This window comes from Hylobates moloch, unplaced genomic scaffold (genome assembly GCF_009828535.3).
Source record: "Hylobates moloch isolate HMO894 unplaced genomic scaffold, HMol_V3 SCAFFOLD_4, whole genome shotgun sequence".
NCBI classification, from domain to species: Eukaryota; Metazoa; Chordata; class Mammalia; order Primates; family Hylobatidae; genus Hylobates; species Hylobates moloch.
In genome coordinates, this window is record NW_026652279.1 from 85390528 (window position 1) to 85410839 (window position 20312).

At 34.9% G+C, this 20312-nt stretch overlaps 1 protein-coding gene across 7 annotated transcripts in view; it reads right to left on the reverse strand.

The window, feature by feature from the left end:
- The window catches only part of NBEA (neurobeachin), a 736578-nt gene that overhangs the window by 97210 nt on the left and 619056 nt on the right, over positions 1 to 20312 (reverse strand). For all 7 annotated transcript variants that reach the window (XM_058437671.1, XM_058437670.1, XM_032150485.2 and 4 more), the window contains one exon: positions 8038 to 8150. In XM_058437671.1, the coding sequence (XP_058293654.1) occupies positions 8038 to 8150 (113 nt within the window). The remainder of the gene's footprint in view (positions 1 to 8037; positions 8151 to 20312) is intronic.

A 20312-nucleotide genomic window follows, 5' to 3' on the forward strand; every position in this document is an offset into this window, starting at 1 on the left:
TCTTTGATCTAAAGTTGCAATTTGATCAGCAAAATCTATTAGCACTTGGCCGGGCGTGGTGGCTCACGCCGATAATCCCCACACTTTGGGAGGCCGAGGCGGGTGGATCAGGAGTTCGAGAGCAGCCTGGCGCACATGGTGAAACCCCATCTCTACTAAAAATACAAAAATCAGCCAGGCGTGGTGGTGCACGCCTTTAATCCCAGCTACTGGGGAGGCTGAGGCAGGAGAATTGCTTGAGCCTGGGAGGTGCAGGTTGCAGGGAGCCAAGATTGCACCATTGCACTTCAGCCTGGGCAACAAGAGTGAAACTCAAAAAAAAAAAAAAAATCGATTAGCACTTTATTTTTTTAATTTAATTTTTTGTAGAGACAGGGTTTGGCTATGCTGCTCAGGTTGGTCTCAGACTCCTGGCCTCAAGCAATCCTCCTGACTTCCTCCCAAAGTGCTGGGATTACAGGCATGAGCCACCACACCCAGCCTTAAGCACTTTCATAGGAATGCTAGTCCCACATAGGACCGAAAGCTTTGGAGGTTTGGAATGACTCACTGACCACATTTCTTTTGACTCCTGTACTCATATCTGACATGACTGAGCATTGTGCAGGATATTTTAAAAGAACTCATTTTTACTGGATAATAGGGAGAGTTTTTCTTTTTTCTTTTTCTTTCCTTCTTTGTTTTTTTTTTTTTTTTTTTTTTTTTTTTTAAAAAAATCCAGGGGGTTTTAAAAAGGGTAAAGGGATTTTGAAAAAAAAATTAAAAATAACTTTTTTTTTTTTTTTTTTTTAAAGAATATCCTACCTATGTATTATGGAGAAATAATAGGTAACAAATGGAAGAAAATGCAATCTATATAACCAGTGCAATTCATCATAGCGTTGTGAGGGTAAAGCAAGAAAATCCATGTAAGATGCTTAGCACAATGCCTGGCATATAATAAACACATACAAAATATTGGCTATTATTATTATTATCATTACCCCAAGACAGTTCCTAAGAAAATTAGGTTTATATATCTTAGTGAAAAGTGAACACTTTCACCTACAAACACTGGAGCATCTTAAATCTTCATGTGTCAGTTCGAGAAGTTTTCCAGGTATTAAGTAGAAGGATAGTGATGGGGCTACAAATTAGTTTCAAGATCACTTCTAACTGCTTACTATTCTGTTTCAGCTCGAAAGAAAGGTTAAAGGAGACTGAATTTGGCCTAGTTTTGCATGATAATGCTGTGGTTTAGACACCGAGGTGACATGTGGCTGGTGAAATTAAAGTGCATAAAGCAGGCTCTCTTTTCCTTTCCATAGATAGGATTCTTCTAAGAGCATACACTAAACAGTGTTCCTGCTGTTTTCAGTTTCTTTAACAGCCTAAAATTTTCAAAGCAGAACGGGCTCTATAGGATTTTTTTCCCTCTCTTTTTCTGAAAGGGTGATTCAGCTGGCTAAGTGGGAAGGAACAAGAAAAGAGGATAGACATTTAGTATAAGCAAACAGAGCCTAGGACTGCTTTGGAAGTTCTGTATAAATCTATAAAGCTCCCTGTCACCCTATTATGTCTCCAACAAGCAACAGTGGAGATATAAACAAACACAAAAACACTATTTCTGGTTACCAGTGTCTGTGAAGTCTACCTTTTTAGTTGCACTTTTCTTGGTTCTTCCATTTTTTCAATTAGAAGGAGAATATCTTAATATGTCACCGGGTAAACAAAAAAATGACTAACTTCTTAAAGGTATGGACTAAGTCTTATTGCCTTTGTATCTCCAGTGTCTGGCACAGAGTAGGTTGGCAATAAATGCTTGTGTAATGAAAGAATGAGTGAATGAATGAAAGTATTAATTTAAATAAATGAATATCCCATGAGTTTAAAACAGTATCCAAACACTGCCTATCCATACCTTGTCCCTCAGCACTGCCATATTAGCAAGTCTAATGAAAACCATTTTCAACATACTGTGGATTATATGTTAAGGCAGCATTCAACATACATTGAAACAAGTTATTTCAAATTTGGCAGCAGGGTTATTTGGCAGATGGTATATAATTAAATTTACACATTCACACTTTTATCTTTTAGTTTTATATCATCCTAACTACTACTAACAGACCTAGTAGTTTTGCCCATACTTCATGTTTTGTTGTTTAAAATTAAGCATTAGGTAGATTATAATCAAGTAAATGGAATTAATTTCATTTTAGATGTTGTTAACTTATGGTGAAAAAGAAAAATAAAACAGCCATAGAAACTTGCTCTAGTGGAGACTGCAGTGAGCCAAGATCATGCCACCGCACTCCAGCCTGGGCGACAGAGGGAGACTCCGTCTCGAAAACAACAACAACAACAACAAACCCAACTTGCTCTAGATTGCTGAGTGGTGCATTCCCCACCTGACCAATATAAACTCTTTTCTGTGTGGTAGATAGACATTCGGTAGTATTGAGGGTGGATGGTTGAAAAGTATTCACACTTCAGTGCATCCATTTGCATTATCACATTTCAAAGCCTCAAGGCATTATCACTTCCTTTTATTAAGTGGCATAATAATTTGGGAAAATGGTTATGCTTATCATCATCTGTCAGTCAAACAATTCCTGCGTTAACAAAATATATTTTTTCCACTCGATGAATGGGTGTGTGTATGTGATGTCTTATGTTCATGTCAATATTAGTAGGACTTGGTTTTGTGATGAAACTATTTCACTTATCAGAGGGCATGACTGGGAAATAGGAAAATTCTATTCACACTTTAATGAGCAGAGACTGTGCTTCACGTCAAAGTCATGTAACCACTGTAATTTAAGAGTCGAGTTCATATGAGTATATGTAAATAACTGAAGCGCTAGCATATATCATGTTGTAAGATAGATTTCACCATAAGGTTACATCTCCATAAGGAATACCTATATAAATGGGGTGGGGAGGAAATCTCTAAACCTACTGTTGGTTGGTGTTGAAAAGATAGGTCAAAGGCAGATTGTTTCATCTGCTGACCCTCATGTTAAACAATAAACATAGCCTCTAACCTGTACACATAATAAATAAAACTTGAACCTGTGATGTCTAATCAAATGAGAGGTCTAAAAAATCTTACTGATAAAGAACTTTTTTTTTGCTCCTGTGCTCTTCAAATGTTCAATGAAGTGGGCCAAAGAACAAGTAAGAATATTACAAATATAAAATATTTTAGTCCAAATAAATGTGCATCTAAAGTTCTAATAAACATTTAATATAACCTTAGTGTTTTGATGTTACAGTTTTGATAATTTGATAACTTAAATAGATGGTAAAACAGAATTATTTATTGAATTAAAAATATTTTATTAAATGGCATTATTTTTTAATTTTATTAGAATAAAACATAAATCAGAGGAATCAAATAAACTTCACTAGGTTTTTGTCAATCATACCAAAGATAGTGAACCCTCAAATGACAATTATGGAAATTTGCTTTGTCACTGCCACTCACTGAATGCCACTTGTGTGTCAGGCATTATACCAGGTGCCTTAACTACTTTACGGTGTTAAAATCTTTCAACAACCCTATTATGTAAGTATGACTGCGCTCATTTTAAAGATGAGAAAACAAGTTCAGAGAATTTAGAAAACATCTTAAATTTGCACAACATATGACAGAGAAACAAATACTTGAGCGAAGCCTACATTCTTTTCATGTTCCAGTTACAACCTCTTGATTTTTTTTTCCCCGATTCCCACTATTGTTCAAGGCACTTTCAGCTGTGTTTTCTGAAACTTTCATTCAAAAGTTTCCCAACTGATACAACACAGAATTTCATGAAGCCTGTGTAATGTGGTGGTATAAAGAAAGAAAATAAATATTTATTTTTTTTGGCATTGTGAATTTCATAGTTTCTTAATTCTTTCATATAGTAAAGAATATAAAAAGTATTTGGGGTACCACATGTTTATTGAAACAAATTCTAGAATTATTCACTACTAAGAATTATTACTGGGATCAGGACTCCCAGTGTTTGTTTCGAAACAACTACTTTTGTTGTTACAGATCTTTTAGAATGTTCTTGGTTATATCATTCAAGTATTTCAATTCTTCCTTGAGCTTCTGAAGAGTAAGAAACTCTCCATTAAAATTTTCATTTGTGGTATTGATTATAACTACAAGAATTTCATGTGCTTCTTAGTGGACATCTCTTCATTGCGATAATATTGCACTATAGCAGTTTTTCCTTCCAATTATATTATTATACTTCAAATGTCATTTTCCCATTAGGCATATAATAAGATATATTTTCATACATTAAAATCTTGTTTATTGATGGATTTTATACAGGATAGTCTCAGGTTTCTAGCTCATTTGTAAGAAGCTCCTATTAAGAAATTCAATGAAGCATGGGAACAATGCACGAGTAATTTATTAACATATCAAGAGGCTTTAATTTGCTAACATTTTCCTATCATGCTAGGGTGACAGAATAGAAAGAACAAATTGCTAAAGCATAGAATATAGTAAAATTGGAAGAAAAGCTATCTATCTTTTAAGAGCCCATGGATTCAACTGTTCACAGCATGAAGAACTACACGCTTGCAAAACTACAGTTTGTAGTCACATTGCCTAATTTATTTAGGCTCCATCTGTTTACCTGTATTATTTACTTAACACTATATAAAATTAGAGGAGCACATGTGAGGCACAAAAGGAAAAGCTCTGCAAAAGGAAATACACATTACACAGATTAGCATAAAAACCCTGAAATGGGCTGGGTGTGGTGGCTCACGCCTGTAATCCCAGCACTTTGGGAGGCTGAGGTGGGTAGATCACAAGGTCAGGAGTTCAAGACGAGCCTGGCCAACATAGTGAAACCCTGTCTCTACTAAAAATACAAAAAAATTAGCCAGGTGTGGTGGCAGGAGCTTGTAATCCCAGCTACTTGGGAGGCTGAGGCAGGAGAATCACTTGAACCTGGGAGGCGGAGGCTTCAGTGAGCCGAGATTGCACCACTGCACTCCAGCCCCGGCGACAGAGCGAGACTCCGTCTCAAAAACAAACAAACAAACAAACAAAACCTTGAAATGTTTATATCTTCAGTTACTGTAGAAACAGTGACTTCCTCATTTATTTTAACTCATTTTTTCCTACATGGATAAATGAAAAAAATCTATGATTACCAGCAAATACGTTACCAGATGCCTTCTACAACCCATACTAATCATAATGAGTGCCACATTTTCTCTGGCTGGGCTAGTGTTTCAAGAACATTTGAGTCTAAACATCTTAGTGAGGCTGAGCCTGCACTCCCCAGTGAGGCACAGTCCCCACTATACCTATCTCATAAATGCTGGCCTCTCATGTGACTGTTAACTATCTGAGTTTTCATTTTTGCGCTGGGCTGAACTCCCTTCAAGTGGCTGGGAGTATGTCTGCTTTATTCACTCCTGTACACTCTTTCACTTGTAGAGTGTTTGACATATAGCACATGTGTGATAAATATTTGTTGACTGAACAACTGAAAGATTGAATAAATAGATGGAGAGAAAAAAGGAGCTTCAGTCTGTAAATTTCCTTTAAACACAACATCCCAGTTGATTTCAAATAAAAAGAACTTCCTTCCTTGTTTTAAAAATAATACAATAGCCATAATAGTAGTCATCATACGAGGTTGTAATATGCTTCCTGAGAATCTATACTCTGAATTTTTATCGTATATATATTTTATAATGTCTAAGTAATGGCTATTCAATTAATGTTAAATAAAATACATGCAGACAAGATTTTGTCAAAGAACTAGTTTGACAGTTTTCATCCTCACATCAATAAGTTAGTTTGGTTTTGTCTTACACCCCAAAATTACACTTCAACCTTGGCAAGTCATGCATGCCATTCAAATATTCTCATCCAATATGGATGTAGTAGCATATATTCATCATCATTATTTGAAATACAATTCAAAGCATATGGCCTATATCAACGATTCACCAGTCTATTATTGTCATATACATAGCATTAGCTAATACTGATGTCCCCGCACTATTCTAAGTCCTTTATGCTTATTAACCCATCCACCACTCCACACAACAACCCCATTATTATTGATGTCTCATTATATAGGTGAGGAAATTAAGACAAAGAGAAACTAATACTCTTGTCTAAGGCTCCACAGCTGGTAAATGGCAGAATTAGGATTTGAATGTAGCAGTCTAGCTGCAGAGTTCTTGTTCCTAATCTTGTCCCTAATCCAAAATTCTGAAATCTCAAATGCCCCAAATCCAAGTTTTTGAGCACTGATGTGATGCTTAATGGAAACACGGCAGCGTTTTGGACTTTGGGTTTTCAGATTAGGGATGCTCAGCTGGTAAGTATATAATGTATATATTGATATTTCAAAATCCAGAAAGATCCAAAATCCAAAACACTCTGGTCCCAAGCATTTCAGACACAGGATACTCAACCTTCAGGTATTGTCTCTTGTGTGGGTCTCTCTAAAATATTGTACTTTATTTTTAATTTTTTGGGGGGACTGATCTTATTATTTAGATAATCTATAACTAGATTTGTTCCTGAAGGGCAGGCTGCATGAATTACAATGCTTCTATCTACCTTATCTTAAATAATTTAGTTACCTGAATGTGGTAAACAGTTAAAAATTTTTGGTTGACTCACATTGGAAGAATTACTATATTTGCAAGCACATTAGAACTCATTTGCTAGCAATTTATTTCTACCAGTTGTATGACTCTCAGCAAGATGTTGGCTAACTGATCTTTTAGGTCCCTTTAACATCTATAACACCACAGCTAAAATTACCCATGAGCTACCAACTAAAATTTAATAGGGAGTTACATAAAATAAAAGAACTGGAGAGTGAATGACGCATAAGAACATGAAAAAATTAGTAAACAGTCTTCAAAAGAGGCTAAGAAATATCCCACGTGTAACAATAATACTTAATACTCAGGAAGTGCTTCTATGTGCCAAGTACTGTGTTATATTCTTTAAATGTAAATGTTATTAGATCTGTACAACTATTTGACATGGGACAGTATTATTATTCTCATATTACAAATGGGACAAGAGAAACTAGCTTTAGGTCACACAGCTAGTAACTAGTGCAATATAGAACTTCAACTTGGGTAGGTCTAGGTTTCAAAGGCCAGAAATGGGGCAGAAGCAGGCATGCTGAGTTAAAAACCATCTGTGAGATTAATTTTAAATCGGCTTTAATGTTGTTTCCCTAAATCACAGGGCTTATGCTGCTCTTGTCAATTAGCCCCTTAAACCTGCCCTCCAAAACCAAATGTATACACAAATACCTTTCAACTTTCTATGGATTGCTAAATCAGACAATCAAGTCTGACAGAAAAGAGAGATACATTCAAAGTCAATGGGCTGAGGCTTTACTATGGCTAACATACATAAACTTTAAGGCAGGCCTCTGGTATAAGCTTAGACTATAGAGCAGCTTTTTGGGCTTAGTTCCCAGTTCTTCACTGAATTTCAAACAGTTTAGTATCACACTGTAGTTTCCTCTGGACAACTGAGGTGAGCTAATAAAAATTTTACCTTTTATTTCTTATTACCATTATGCACCATTTTCTTGCCATCTTTTGGGCCATATCTTCTCTCTCATATATAGACAGACATTTGATAAAATTAACTGACTTTCTTTTCAGTATTACATTTCCCTACAATGTGTGTATTTTATGGTCAATATAAATGTTTTATCATCTAAGGAACATATCACATAAATGATTTGCCATCATATTTTCTACTAATTTTAGGTTTTTAACCTTGACTTTAAAGCCTAGGATATATCAGAAACCTCTCTCTACATCTGCTATTTCTCAAATACCCATTTCATTTTGCCTATGCTAGTACTAGTTTATCTTCTTGTAGCTTAATTCCTGTGCTAAGAATTGGTAAGGTTTAGAAACTGACTATGTAAGTCAAGATAATCAGTTTCACTTTCTTACAAACATTAACTGGCTATATATACTCTGACAGAAATACTATTAGACTATAGCCTTATGAAGAAAGCTGACTTCCATATATTTAAAAGTTACCTTTGATAGATCCCTAAAGTTTCCTGGAAGAGTCAGGTCCAATTCTTCTGATTCATAGTTGGTTAACACCCACGGAAACACTGGATATTGGTTCAGATCATTATATGTCCGTCCTAGTAAAGAAAAACAGAAATAAAAATTTGTATACACAAAATGCTTATGAAATAGTTTCTGTTTTTACAAAGCATCTATTGAATTTCAGAAGAAAAGTAACTTTTTATTTATTGAACCATATCTTTAACTCTGATAACAATGCATTTAAAGTGAATTCACTCAATAATTGTTTTAAGACAACTAGAATTACTATTTATAAGATTGTGATAGAGGCTACTGGCTGGCTATTGTAATTGATTCTCCTCTTCCTGTGTTACACCACATTTCTCAGCCTCCCTTACAAGTAGCTATGGCCACGGGATTTAGTTCTAATCTACAGAATGTGAGCAAAGTCTCTTCAAGACTTGGCCCACTGAAACTTCCTGCATGTGTGTCTCATCTCTCTTCTGCTGATGTAGATAATATTGCAACCCTGGAAGCAGAGCCTTGTCAGTCAGAGGCCCTGAAAGTAATTATGGAGGAAGTCACCCCACTGACCTGCACATCTGCAGCTTATGTGATGGTATTCTATTTTATTATTTATTTATTTATTTTGAGATGGAGTCTCCCTCTGTTGCCCAGGCTGGAGTGCAGTGGTGTGATCTTGGCTCACTGCAACCTCTGTCTCCCGGGTTCAAGCGATTCTCCTGCCTCAGCCTCCTGAGTAGCTGGGATTACAGGCACATGCCACCACACCTGGCTAATTTTTGTATTTTTGGTAGAGATGGGGTTTCACCATGTTGGCCAGGCTGGTCTTGAACTCCTGACCTTGTGATCCACCTGCCTCGGCCTCCAAAAGTGCTGGGATTACAGGCCTGAGCCACTGCACCTGGCCGTGATGGTATCTATTATAATGAATATATATCTAGAAATTATATTATGAGTACACAGAATACTATGTTAAACTTATATCAAGAATGAATGCAGAGAGTTTGCGAGTGGACAGTACTCTGAAGCTAGGATGAAAAACTACAGAGGCAGATGTCAATCATACATTTTTTCACTCCTTAAGTTCATGAATTTTTTTTATCTTATGTTGTTTCACTTTAGCGAAGAACTGCTGGATCTCAGGGTGAATATGTCTGTTTATGTTTTGGTAGAATGACTTAAATATTTCAGGTGTGATACTGAGGCACAGTGGGAATGGGGAAAGTTTAGGGGAGCAAGCTGTGGCCCCCCCTCATAAACTGGAACTGAAAAAACATGATTAGGTGAAATTAAGAGAATAGCTATTAAAGAAACAGGATCCTAAGAAAACTTTTGTTGAACAAAATTATTTTTTATAAAAATGTGTTATGATCCAATTATCAGTAATTTTCTAAATTTCCATTAAAATTCACACAAAACAGCTATTTCACTGGTATTTAGTGATATGAATTTCATCCAGTATGCCGTGGTTGCACACACCACGCGTACTATCACAGTAGCATAGATATGCAGATATTATCTTGTTCATCATCAGGAAATTATATTAAATGATATCTGCTCTTATAGCATTTGGAAAACATATCTGTGAAATAGAAAAAAAAAGAACTACAATCTGAGTAAGAACCAAAATCTGCAACTGCAAGCACCAAACAAAATTAACACATTTAGAAAACATTTTATTGATGACTATTTTATCTGTTTATTATATGAAGCTTTGCATTTTACAACTAAACTGCATATTGCTTTAAATGTATAAACTGGTGTGGGTATGTAATATAGGTGTGGGTAATGGCAGCAGAATGTTGCTTCCACTTTGCATTTACTGGGATGAGGTTACAGCTAGATTAGGGCTTCCCCTGTGTTGCCTCACCACAGTTCTCATACAGACCTCTATTATACCTGATACACATCGCTGTTTACTTCTCTGCCTCTCCACCAGTCTGTAAACTCATAAATGTCAGGGCTGGGTTGTTTGTTTGTTTGTTTGTTTGTTTTAATCTCTGTGTGTTGGCATATGCCATCTGCCCAATAAATGTTTGTTGATGGAATGGATATGCATGTGATAAAAATGGAATAAAATGATCCAAATTTCAGAAGATGAACAAATATAAGTCAAGTAAAGGAAAACTGCAGAACATTATCTTTAGAAGATGAGGATTATGCAAAGGCATAGAGGTATATATGAGAGAGAATGATATTGTGAATGTCTACATTGAACTAGAAGAAAATATCTACAGCTAGGTAGCTCAAGCAATCAATGAACCTGCTTGTGTTTAAGTCTATGGTGAATAATAATAATGATGAGATTAAACAAGAGTTTGGAGCCATATTAAAGTTTTTTGACATGAAAATAATCTGCTAAAACAGTACCAATATTGTAAAATAAAAGCTGTACATTTCTAAACTTGAAAATTTATTACTAATAGTTCATTTGTATGCTAATCTAGGACACCTGATTGGGCTCAGTATTTTTTTTATAAGTATATATACAAAGAGTACAGATTGGCTAGACAGAGCTATTTCTGGGATCCTAAATGGGTCTATGGCAGAGTTTAGAGCTCTTCCATTTTCTGAGGGGAACTGTTCTACTTAAAAATCTGTAGATTTTAATGAAAAGCAAGTATTCCAGTGTGTATTTTTTTAATAGAATAATGCTGATGCTACCTATCTAGATATAACATATATTACTTAAATTAACTGATAGATGAAAATCAGATACCACAATTGTTAAAATAATTTCTGATGTTTTATAATTTATATATTAAGTAAAACTGTTAAAATAAAAAGCCAGTTTACATAAACACAGTATTTAAATGTACTGTATAAATGCAAACAGCATAAAAATGTAGACTATATTTGAAGACACTAGCCTTTTAATAGAAATGATTTTCTAAGAAAGAAAAGGATACTGCTTGAGGGTAGAGGGAAGGAGGAAGATAAGGATCCAAAAACTACCTATTGGGTACTATGCTTATCATCTGGGTGACAAAGTAATCTGTACACCAAACACCCATGACATGTAATTTATCCCTATAAAAAATCTGCACAGGTACTCCTTGAACCTAAAATAAAAGTTAAAAATAAATGCTATTTTTGGAAAAAAATACAAAGAAGAAAAGCATTATTTAAAAATGCACACACGTATACACAAAATGAATGATGCCAATAGCCATATTTCACGTCTATTGTTCTGTCCTGCATTTTTTTTTGTAATTCACTTTCAATAATCTTTGAGAGGTCCTTTGAAAATAAGTGCTAAAAAGAAAATTTTAGTAATTTTTAAATTAGCAGAAATTTACAGCATTATTTTAATTCTAATAAATATAATGAACTTTATAAATAAATATGACATTAATGCTTGTTTTTAATAAAAATTTCTGCATAAGAGCCTTGTAAAATGGACAGTCATATATGTATTTGATTTGAATTAAAAATGCACAATGTATTTAATGTTACATGGAAAAAAGAGTGATTAAGTGGCACTTTGGGGTTTTGCATTGGTATGTTTTAATCATGAATTAGCATTACTCCTTTAATTATGTTACTGAACATCTTTGTGAAATGAAAAGAAATACTGTTCATTAAATCATCCAAAAAGTGAGTTATTTCCAAAGTACTACTTGTTAGGCTCTGGCATACCTAGATGTTTAATTACTAATTGTTTTGTTTTTTCTTTAGGATAGTTGATATTTAGTAAATACACTGGTGCTATAATTGGTAGGGTCCTTTCCTTCTCCAGCAGTGGTAAGTAAATATATATATTTGTGTGTGTGGAGATTATCTATCTATCTATCTATCTATATCTATCTATCTACATATATAATCTCCACATACATACACACATACACACTTTATTTTGCTAACTATGCTTATAAGAATTTATCTTAGAAGATGAATATTAAATACCGCAAGCCTATGACACTAATCTACTCAAATAATAAAAGTGAAACACAGTAAATGAGATCTCAGAAACACTGGATATGTTTCTTCGTTAAAAAAAACTTTTTAATTAAACCATCCAATTTAATGTTTTTATATGGCACTTTGGTTTTGAAGGTAAAGTGATCTAGAGACAGCTGACAAAGAAATTATAACTGCAATTCCTTGGTGAAAATGTTAATGACAGCAAAATATTGTTTAATTAGATGATTGCAGCATCTGGATTAACACTCTTTAAGAGCGATGTTCCTGTGCTTGTCTGCTTCTTCACACTTTACAGACATTTTGTCATCTCTAGGTCATTAGGAAAGAATTTTTAATGATTTTTCTAGAAGCAAGCAGTTCAAGTTACATCTAATTAGATGACAATAATAAGCCCAACACATGCAGTAGCTAAATATATACATAATTAACCAGGGAGGGCTTGTTCATCACAGAGTAAAAAAGTGGAAAATGCTAAACAGGAGAAAAAGGTTGGGGTTGGAGAAGTGGTGCTGAATTCATTAGCTGATCATATGAAAAACTCAAAATCCTTAAAAAAAATTCTCAAGTTTAACGGGATCATTTACACAAAGCTATGTTAGCAGTTACTCTCCTATTTTTTAAAAGGCAAGAATTACAGGCTTTAACATCTTTTCCGTAATATTATCTAACAAGGTATAAAATAAGGCATAAGTTGTATTTTTCAGAAAACGAACAGAAATCAGGTCAATTTGAGAACTGAAAGTCGAAACCACATTTTTAGTAGAACTCTAGGTATCATTAAGATTATTTTACACAATCATCTAAAATTTAATGTTCTTTGAAAAAAATCAAGTGTTTCAAAAATAGTTAAATAAATTATGCCATATTTCTAAGTTGGACTCTCATGTAATTTTAAAAGTCATGCCTTCAAAGAATATTTAGTGAAATGGAAAAAGTAGAAAGCAAACCTGTGTACATTACAGTTTCCCAATGATACACCACACACAGAGAAAGAAAAACAGAAAAATCACCCAAATGTCAACAGTGATATTTACGGTTAGACTTTTGAGTGGTTTAATTTTTAAAATTACCATTTTTTGTATTTCCAATTTTCTATAATGAACATTCATTAAATTTATAAATAGAATAAAACAAAGCCTAAGAACACGTTTATGGGATTTTAGATGTCTTTTAAACACGTTTCCTGAATATTTGGCAAGCTTCTTTTACTATGTGAAGTATCTTTACAAAACTTATACGCAGTAAATGTGTGTTTATTTATATGCAATTATGCATATGTACACATACCACAGGAGGGTGTAAAAAGTCTGCATAATGCATTAATACTATGATACTGAGTGCTTTATACAGAATCTTATTTTTAAAAGCATCTAGAAAGGATAAAAGTGAAATTGGTCAAGTATGAGACTCCTTAAGAAACGGGTCATAAAATGTACTTTGTATTTCATACTAAAATAATATTTTTGGGAAAAAAGATAAATCTGAGAGTGTAATAATAATGTAGAGTTTGGTACTGTTTTAATCTAAGTCAGAATTATTTACAGAATATTTGTGGATAATATTTATAGAAAATATGAAATTTATTAGGTCACATTGACCTATATTTTTAAACATGTGAAGCCAGAAAAGATTGTTTCATCTTGTCAACCAGATTCCAATTCTGTAACACTTCTCTTTAATCCAAGAGGTTTAAAGAATCCCTCGTCCAGTAATTCTGGTGAATTTACATAATAGATCACAACATCCTGCAAATATTTACAAAAATAAATATTAAGTAACTTAATGTCATGGGTATTTACTGAGCAAAACTTTTTTTGTCATTGGGAAGATGTAAAATGCTAAGGATGCCCTATCATAAGAGTCAAAATGTGTGATACTGACGGTGTTATATGAAGATTAATAAAATTATTTTTAGGTATGTCTTTTACAGAATATAGATATAGGGCAGTAATTCTCAAAGTGTGGTCCCTAGATCAATGGCATCAGCATCAAATGGGGACTTCTTAGAAATGCAGCTTCTTGCGGCTCAATCCAAGCCTACTGAATCAGAACTTATGGCAGTGGGGACCAAAGATCTGTGTTTTAGCAATCCTGCTTTGGATACACTGAAGTCTGAGAACTGCTGGTATGATGGATGCTGGGAGCAATGATGGCTGGTGGTGTTGATGGCTGGTGGTGTTCAGCTATGCCCATCTCCAAGAATTGCTATCATTAGAAGAAAGCCCCCAATCCAGTCATGTCTCCTTCCCAGGAGTCTGCATCCAATGACTGCAGAGTGGAGGTAATGAAGACCTGGCTCCCTTGCCTCAAGCCAAGACAACTTGCAACGGTTACCCCAGCCCCAGGCACCCCGTGGGATCTACCGGGATCTACCGAAGCCTTTGTCACAACTGCACTGAGGTCTGAATCCTCCTTCTGCCCAGTTCTAATTTCTTCACTCCCCCACAGATGTTGATCCCAAGGGCTTTCCAATAAAAATCCTCAAGCAAATCTCTGTCTCAGAGTCTTTTTCTCTTGATCTAAAGCTTAACTGAAAACAGTGCTAGCTTCTACATTAAAGATAATAATTCCAGGCCCAGATCTAGTACTAGAAGACCAGTATCTACAAAAGTCATGACAGTAAATAAACTTCAAAGGGTTAATTTGATGAAATGTAAAAGAAAATGACAAAATTGTTTTAAATCATTAACTATTTAGGTTTTAAAAGCAGCTAATAAGTTAAAGCTGGTGACTGGAGGTGAAGTTGTATGGTACCAGGAATATCCTGGAACAGTATGCTGTAGTAACTGAATGAAGACTCTGGAGCTAAACTGCCTAGGTTTGAATCCCGACTGTGTCACTTATTGGCTAATAACACCTATGACTTGGGCCAAGTTATTTAGCTACTCTCTACCTCATCTCTGTAAAATGGGGATAAGAACAGAACCTAACTCATGGGGCTATTGTGAGGATTAAATGAGCAAATACATATAAAGTCCTTAGAACAATGTTTGGCACATTATAAATTATTCAATAATCATAAACTATTATTTACTATTTTTTCTGAGTTCTTATTGTTAACAAAGGTTTTTTTTTTTTTTTTTTTTGAGACGGCGTCTCGCTCTGTCACCCAGGCTGGAGTCTAGTGGCGGAATCTCGGCTCACTGCAAGCTCCGCCTCCCGGGTTCACGCCATTCTCCTGCTTCAGCCTCTCGAGTAGCTGGGACTACAGGCGCCCGCTACCACGCCCAGCTAATTTTTTTGTATTTTTAGTACAGACAGGGTTTCACCGTGTTAGCCAGGATGGTCTCCATCTCCTGACCTCGTGATTCACCTGCCTCGGCCTCCCAAAGTGCTAGGATTACAGGCGTGAGCCACTGCGCCCGGCCAAGGAATGTTTCAATAGGAAAAATGAAACAAAGACATAATAAAAATACTATTATTTTTTCTGAATCTTGATGTCAAATAAAAATGTTTAAAACATATTATGACAAAATATAAGCCAACCATGTCTTGGCTTTAGATTACCTAAGAAATTACATTTGTCAAAAAGAAGACTAACATCCTATCTAGAAATGATAAATCTTGAGTTTCAATCAATCAAATGAAATAAATACTTCCTGAACAATAACCGTATCCCTAAAACAGTGTTATAAAATAGTGTGATTATTTTTAGGACCCATGTTCGTTAAAGTGATACTGGTACAACTTAACATCTTTAGAGCACCCTTTATTTTAGGATCATAAGAGAACTCTGAAGGGTGATTTGATAAGAAGAGATGAATGGATCCACACTGTCCACCAATCAGGAAAACAGGCAAATCTAATTGCTGCACTAACAAGTATTCAATCATGGCATTACTGAAGCTTCTCTAATAAAACCATCACCCATGTCTTTAATGCTGGTGCTCAGTTTAAACTGGGACTCCTATTTAAAATTTCAGGATGATAGCAAAGGAAGAAGTAAATTAATAGTAATATATCCAGGGAGAGTACCTCAGGATATTCATATTCATAATTTTTTTCAATTGTCATTCTACTTATTAAGGTTTATTTTGCCTGGATAGTCATCTACATCAGACAAAATCCTTAAAGAGTTCATTTAAAGCTCATCTTTTCCAAGGTTTCCTTGAGTAGACTATTTTATATTAATCTCTCACTTCTCTAAACTTTTATTACACTGAATGGCACTTAATCCTGTACTTTCTTGTATGTTTTAAATGTTTTATATGCAAATCTTGTCCTGATAATTAGATCTTAAATGGCTAATGCAATTGTGCTCAAACTTTTTGTATCAGAACCAACTAGAGGGCTTGCTGAAAGGCAGGTTGCCAGCTTCTGATTCAGTAGCCTTGAGGAGGAGTCTGAGGATCAGCATCTCTAACAGGTCTCCAAGGTAATAATGCTGGTCAGGGGACTACACTTGGATAACCATTGAACTAGAACAAATTACAGTGAAACTTTTTTGTATAATGATATTGTACAAAGTGTCATTTACTCTCTTTTTGCCATACCTGCTGCCATATGCTCATCCAAATACTTCACCTCACATTTTCTTCTTGGAATGCCCTCTGCCTACTTTCTAATGAATTCTTAATCATGTTTCAATTCCCAATTTTTTTTTTTTTTTTTTGAGACGGAGTCTCGCTCTGTCGCCCAGGCTGGAGTGCAGTGGCGCAATCTCGGCTCACTGCAAGCTCCGCCTCCCGGGTTCACGCCATTCTCCTGCCTCAGCCTCTCCGAGTAGCTGGGACTACAGGCGCCCGCCACCACGCCCGGCTAATTTTTTTGTATTTTTAGTAGAGACGGGGTTTCACCGTGGTCTCGATCTCCTGACCTCGTGATCCGCCCGCCTCGGCCTCCCAAAGTGCTGGGATTACAAGCGTGAGCCACCGCGCCCGGCTCAATTCCCAATTTAAATGTCACCTATGGGAAGCTTTTTCTGCTCTCTTAGTTATAAGTAACAGCTCCTAGATTTGACTACTTTAAATGGCTTCACATATACTACCATTATAATACTTTTTTATACATTATAAAATTGTACACAATTTCATACATTCCAATACTTTTTAGTGGAATTACTGGTACACGTCTGTTTCCTCACTATATTACGATCTTTTTAAAGGGAGAAGCCATACTTTAGTTGCTTCTGTAGTCAGGGAAAAATAGAATATGTGGTACATAGTAAATATTCAGTAACAATTTACTATTACTACTGTAATACTCTCCTTATAGCACTAATGCTAAGGAATCTCAATTTTGATTTCTGCCATACGTAATTATCAGTTTAATTTTTCTAAAACTCCACATCACATTCCCTTCTCTGACACTATACTGACTCCTAAAAGCCTCTTTATAATCTGGCTCTTCTCTAAGGCTCGAATATTATATATAATTCTCTACTACAGACAAGGTATGATAATTCTGTCCACTGAATACACCGTATTTATACAACTGGCAGAAATTTGTGAAGCTCTTCTCTTTTTTTCTCGCCAAACACATTTTAAAATACCTCCCCTCTGCTAAGCTCATGCAGCATTCACAATAGCAATGATTCAGCATTTACTATCAGCCGTCTTAAAATGTCTTATTTATGTGTATTTCACTTATTCATCTAGACTGTACGTGTTCTGTGTTCCTAGTCCCTATTGTTAATTTTTATCCCATTGCTTACAATAGTCAGGCTTTCATGTTTAGTCATGATAATTGCAAAGGAAGTACCCAGTAATTTTTGAAAAAATCAGTAGCCTATATAATCTTCATGTTATAAATAAAACAGACTTCAACGATTCAAAAAAGAATAGAAAGATGCTTTTAAATTCCCACCACAGTCTGCATGCTCTGGCTCAGAAACCCAAAGATTGTCCCAAATAGAAAAAAGCGTATTAGGCTCTATACTGCTCAGGTGCAACTTTTAGAAGGGAAGACAATGTTATCTGTATCCAGATTTAGACACAGCAACCTTTCCAGAGTTGGACAGATAAAGAGACTCCCAGAAAGTAACAGCCATGAAGTGGGTGGTAGTTATAGGTGGCACTGTACCACACTGTGGGAAATTGACCTCACATGAGTAAAATGCAGTGGGAAGGGATGGAGACTAGAAGAGACCTTTACAACGATGAACTAGAAAACATTCCATCCAGAGCCTGGAGAAAATCTCATTTTAGAATAGCAAAACCATTTAATATGAATGCCTGCTACATTGGAAACTGAACTGGAAGTGAGGTATATCACCCAGCCCTCCAGTTTTATATCCAACAGCTCCAAATAGCTAGCACAGCCAAGGGAAAAAAATCGTAAGTCCATCTAATGGTGTCTAATGATATTAAGTCTTGATAGGTCTCTCAAGAGCAGATAATATAAAAACTTAACACAAGGAATACGGAAAAATGTTACACAAGAACGTACAGAGAATATCATCCCGAAAAATCAGGTAAAGATCCATATAGCTGAAAATAATATACTGCATGAACACATAATTTCAACAGTTTGAAATCTTTCTTAATTTGCAAAAAGACGTAGACCCCAGAGTATGAAGTTAATAATAATCTGGATTCTGACTAGTAATTTATATTTGCAAATATAAGCAATGAATGAGAAATAAAATTGAGTTGAAGTTTTTGTCTTACTTAGGTATGATTTAAAAATGTTAATTCATTTTTGAGTTCAAATTAAGAAAAATACAGTTTATAAGGCTTTTAAAAATGTAATATCTCTAGGGGAATTGATAACAAGGTGCTTACATTTTAAATCACAAGAGCACTGAGCAAAAAAGCATTCGTAAAGCCAGAGAACAAACAATATAAAAAGCAAGAGAACATTAAAAAAAAGTATAAAAGAAGATGATATAAGACCAAACATACCAGTTATTACAATAGATGTAAACATATTAAATATTGCTATTAAAATATTAAAAGTCCACGATAGAGTTAAAAGTTAAAATTCAACTTATGCTCCAGGACAGAAAGTTGGCAGATCTGGGATTCTATCCCTCTTCCCTTTGGTGTTGAAAGTTATGTTCTTCAATGAGAACACATGGACACAGGAAGGGGAACATCACACTCCGGGGACTGTTGTGGGGTGGGGGGAGGGGGGCGGATAGCATGAGGAGATATACCTAATGCTAACAAACCTGCACATTGTGCACATGTACCCTAAAACTTAAAGTATAATAATAAAATTAAAAAAAAGAAAGTTACGTTCTTTCTGCTACACCATGCTATTTACTTAAATATGCTCATGAAATTAAGTTCTTTACATTTCAGATGTTTAAATTCATTCTATTTATAAATAAAGTGCTAATTAAATAGTATAACACATTTCTGTTATCTTTGAGGGAGTAAACAGGTTTATTCAAGATATATATGTGTATATACTACATATATGAATAAATGCACGTATATATGAACATATATACATGAATGTATTGGGATTAAAATGAAAAAGCATTTTAATACATCAAATAGCTTTATTCCCTTTTGTGGACAAATCAAGTTTTGTCTATTTAATGCATATCTATATTACCCACATTTAACATACACCTATAGTATCTTTAGTCACGCTTATGTATGATAGATTAAAAAAGAGTAATATTACATAGTTATATTTTTAAAGTAATGATTCAGAGAAGTACACTGCTCTAAATACACGGTTGTGAGCATTCATTCATAACAAAACAATAATTATGGTAAGCACCTTTATTTATATGGTTATTTAAATTCATCTAGTTGTAAAAACTTTTTGTAGAGCCTAGTTTATAGAAGTAAACTCTTTGTAATTCATCATAAATAAGGGCTTTTGGAGCTTAACTTAAGAAAAAAGATGAAGTACTTAAATCTCATAGACATGTTTAACCACTGACAACCACTGATTTAGCAGAAAACAAAGCCACTACCTCCTTTTGATTTGCAAGCACGGTACTGCAGAGGTTGATGGCAGTTACTCATAATTTAGAAAATGTAATCTGATTTTGTATTTTTATTTGAAGATTTTAAGAAAGATGCTGTAACCTAATCATGCCATAATCCAGGTGACATCTGTACTAGGCAGAATCCTGTTGTTATTCTCCTGTCTAGCTGCTATTGCTGAGAATGACAAAGTAGTGAAATTACTTTTCCCATTATTATTTCCAGACACTCTGGCAATGGTTTGTTGACTCTAATAAACCTTCAGACAAAGCTGTCAGCAAAGGAAACGGCAGAAGGAAAGCAAGGAAAAGCCTCTTCAACAATAAATGCATCTAAAAGTTTGGTATGAGCTTGTACAGTTTCTGATAAAATTTAATGTGAGTGCTTCAAACTTTACTCTAATGCTGCATTTGAATTCCAAAGAGAAAAATGTATTATGTCAGG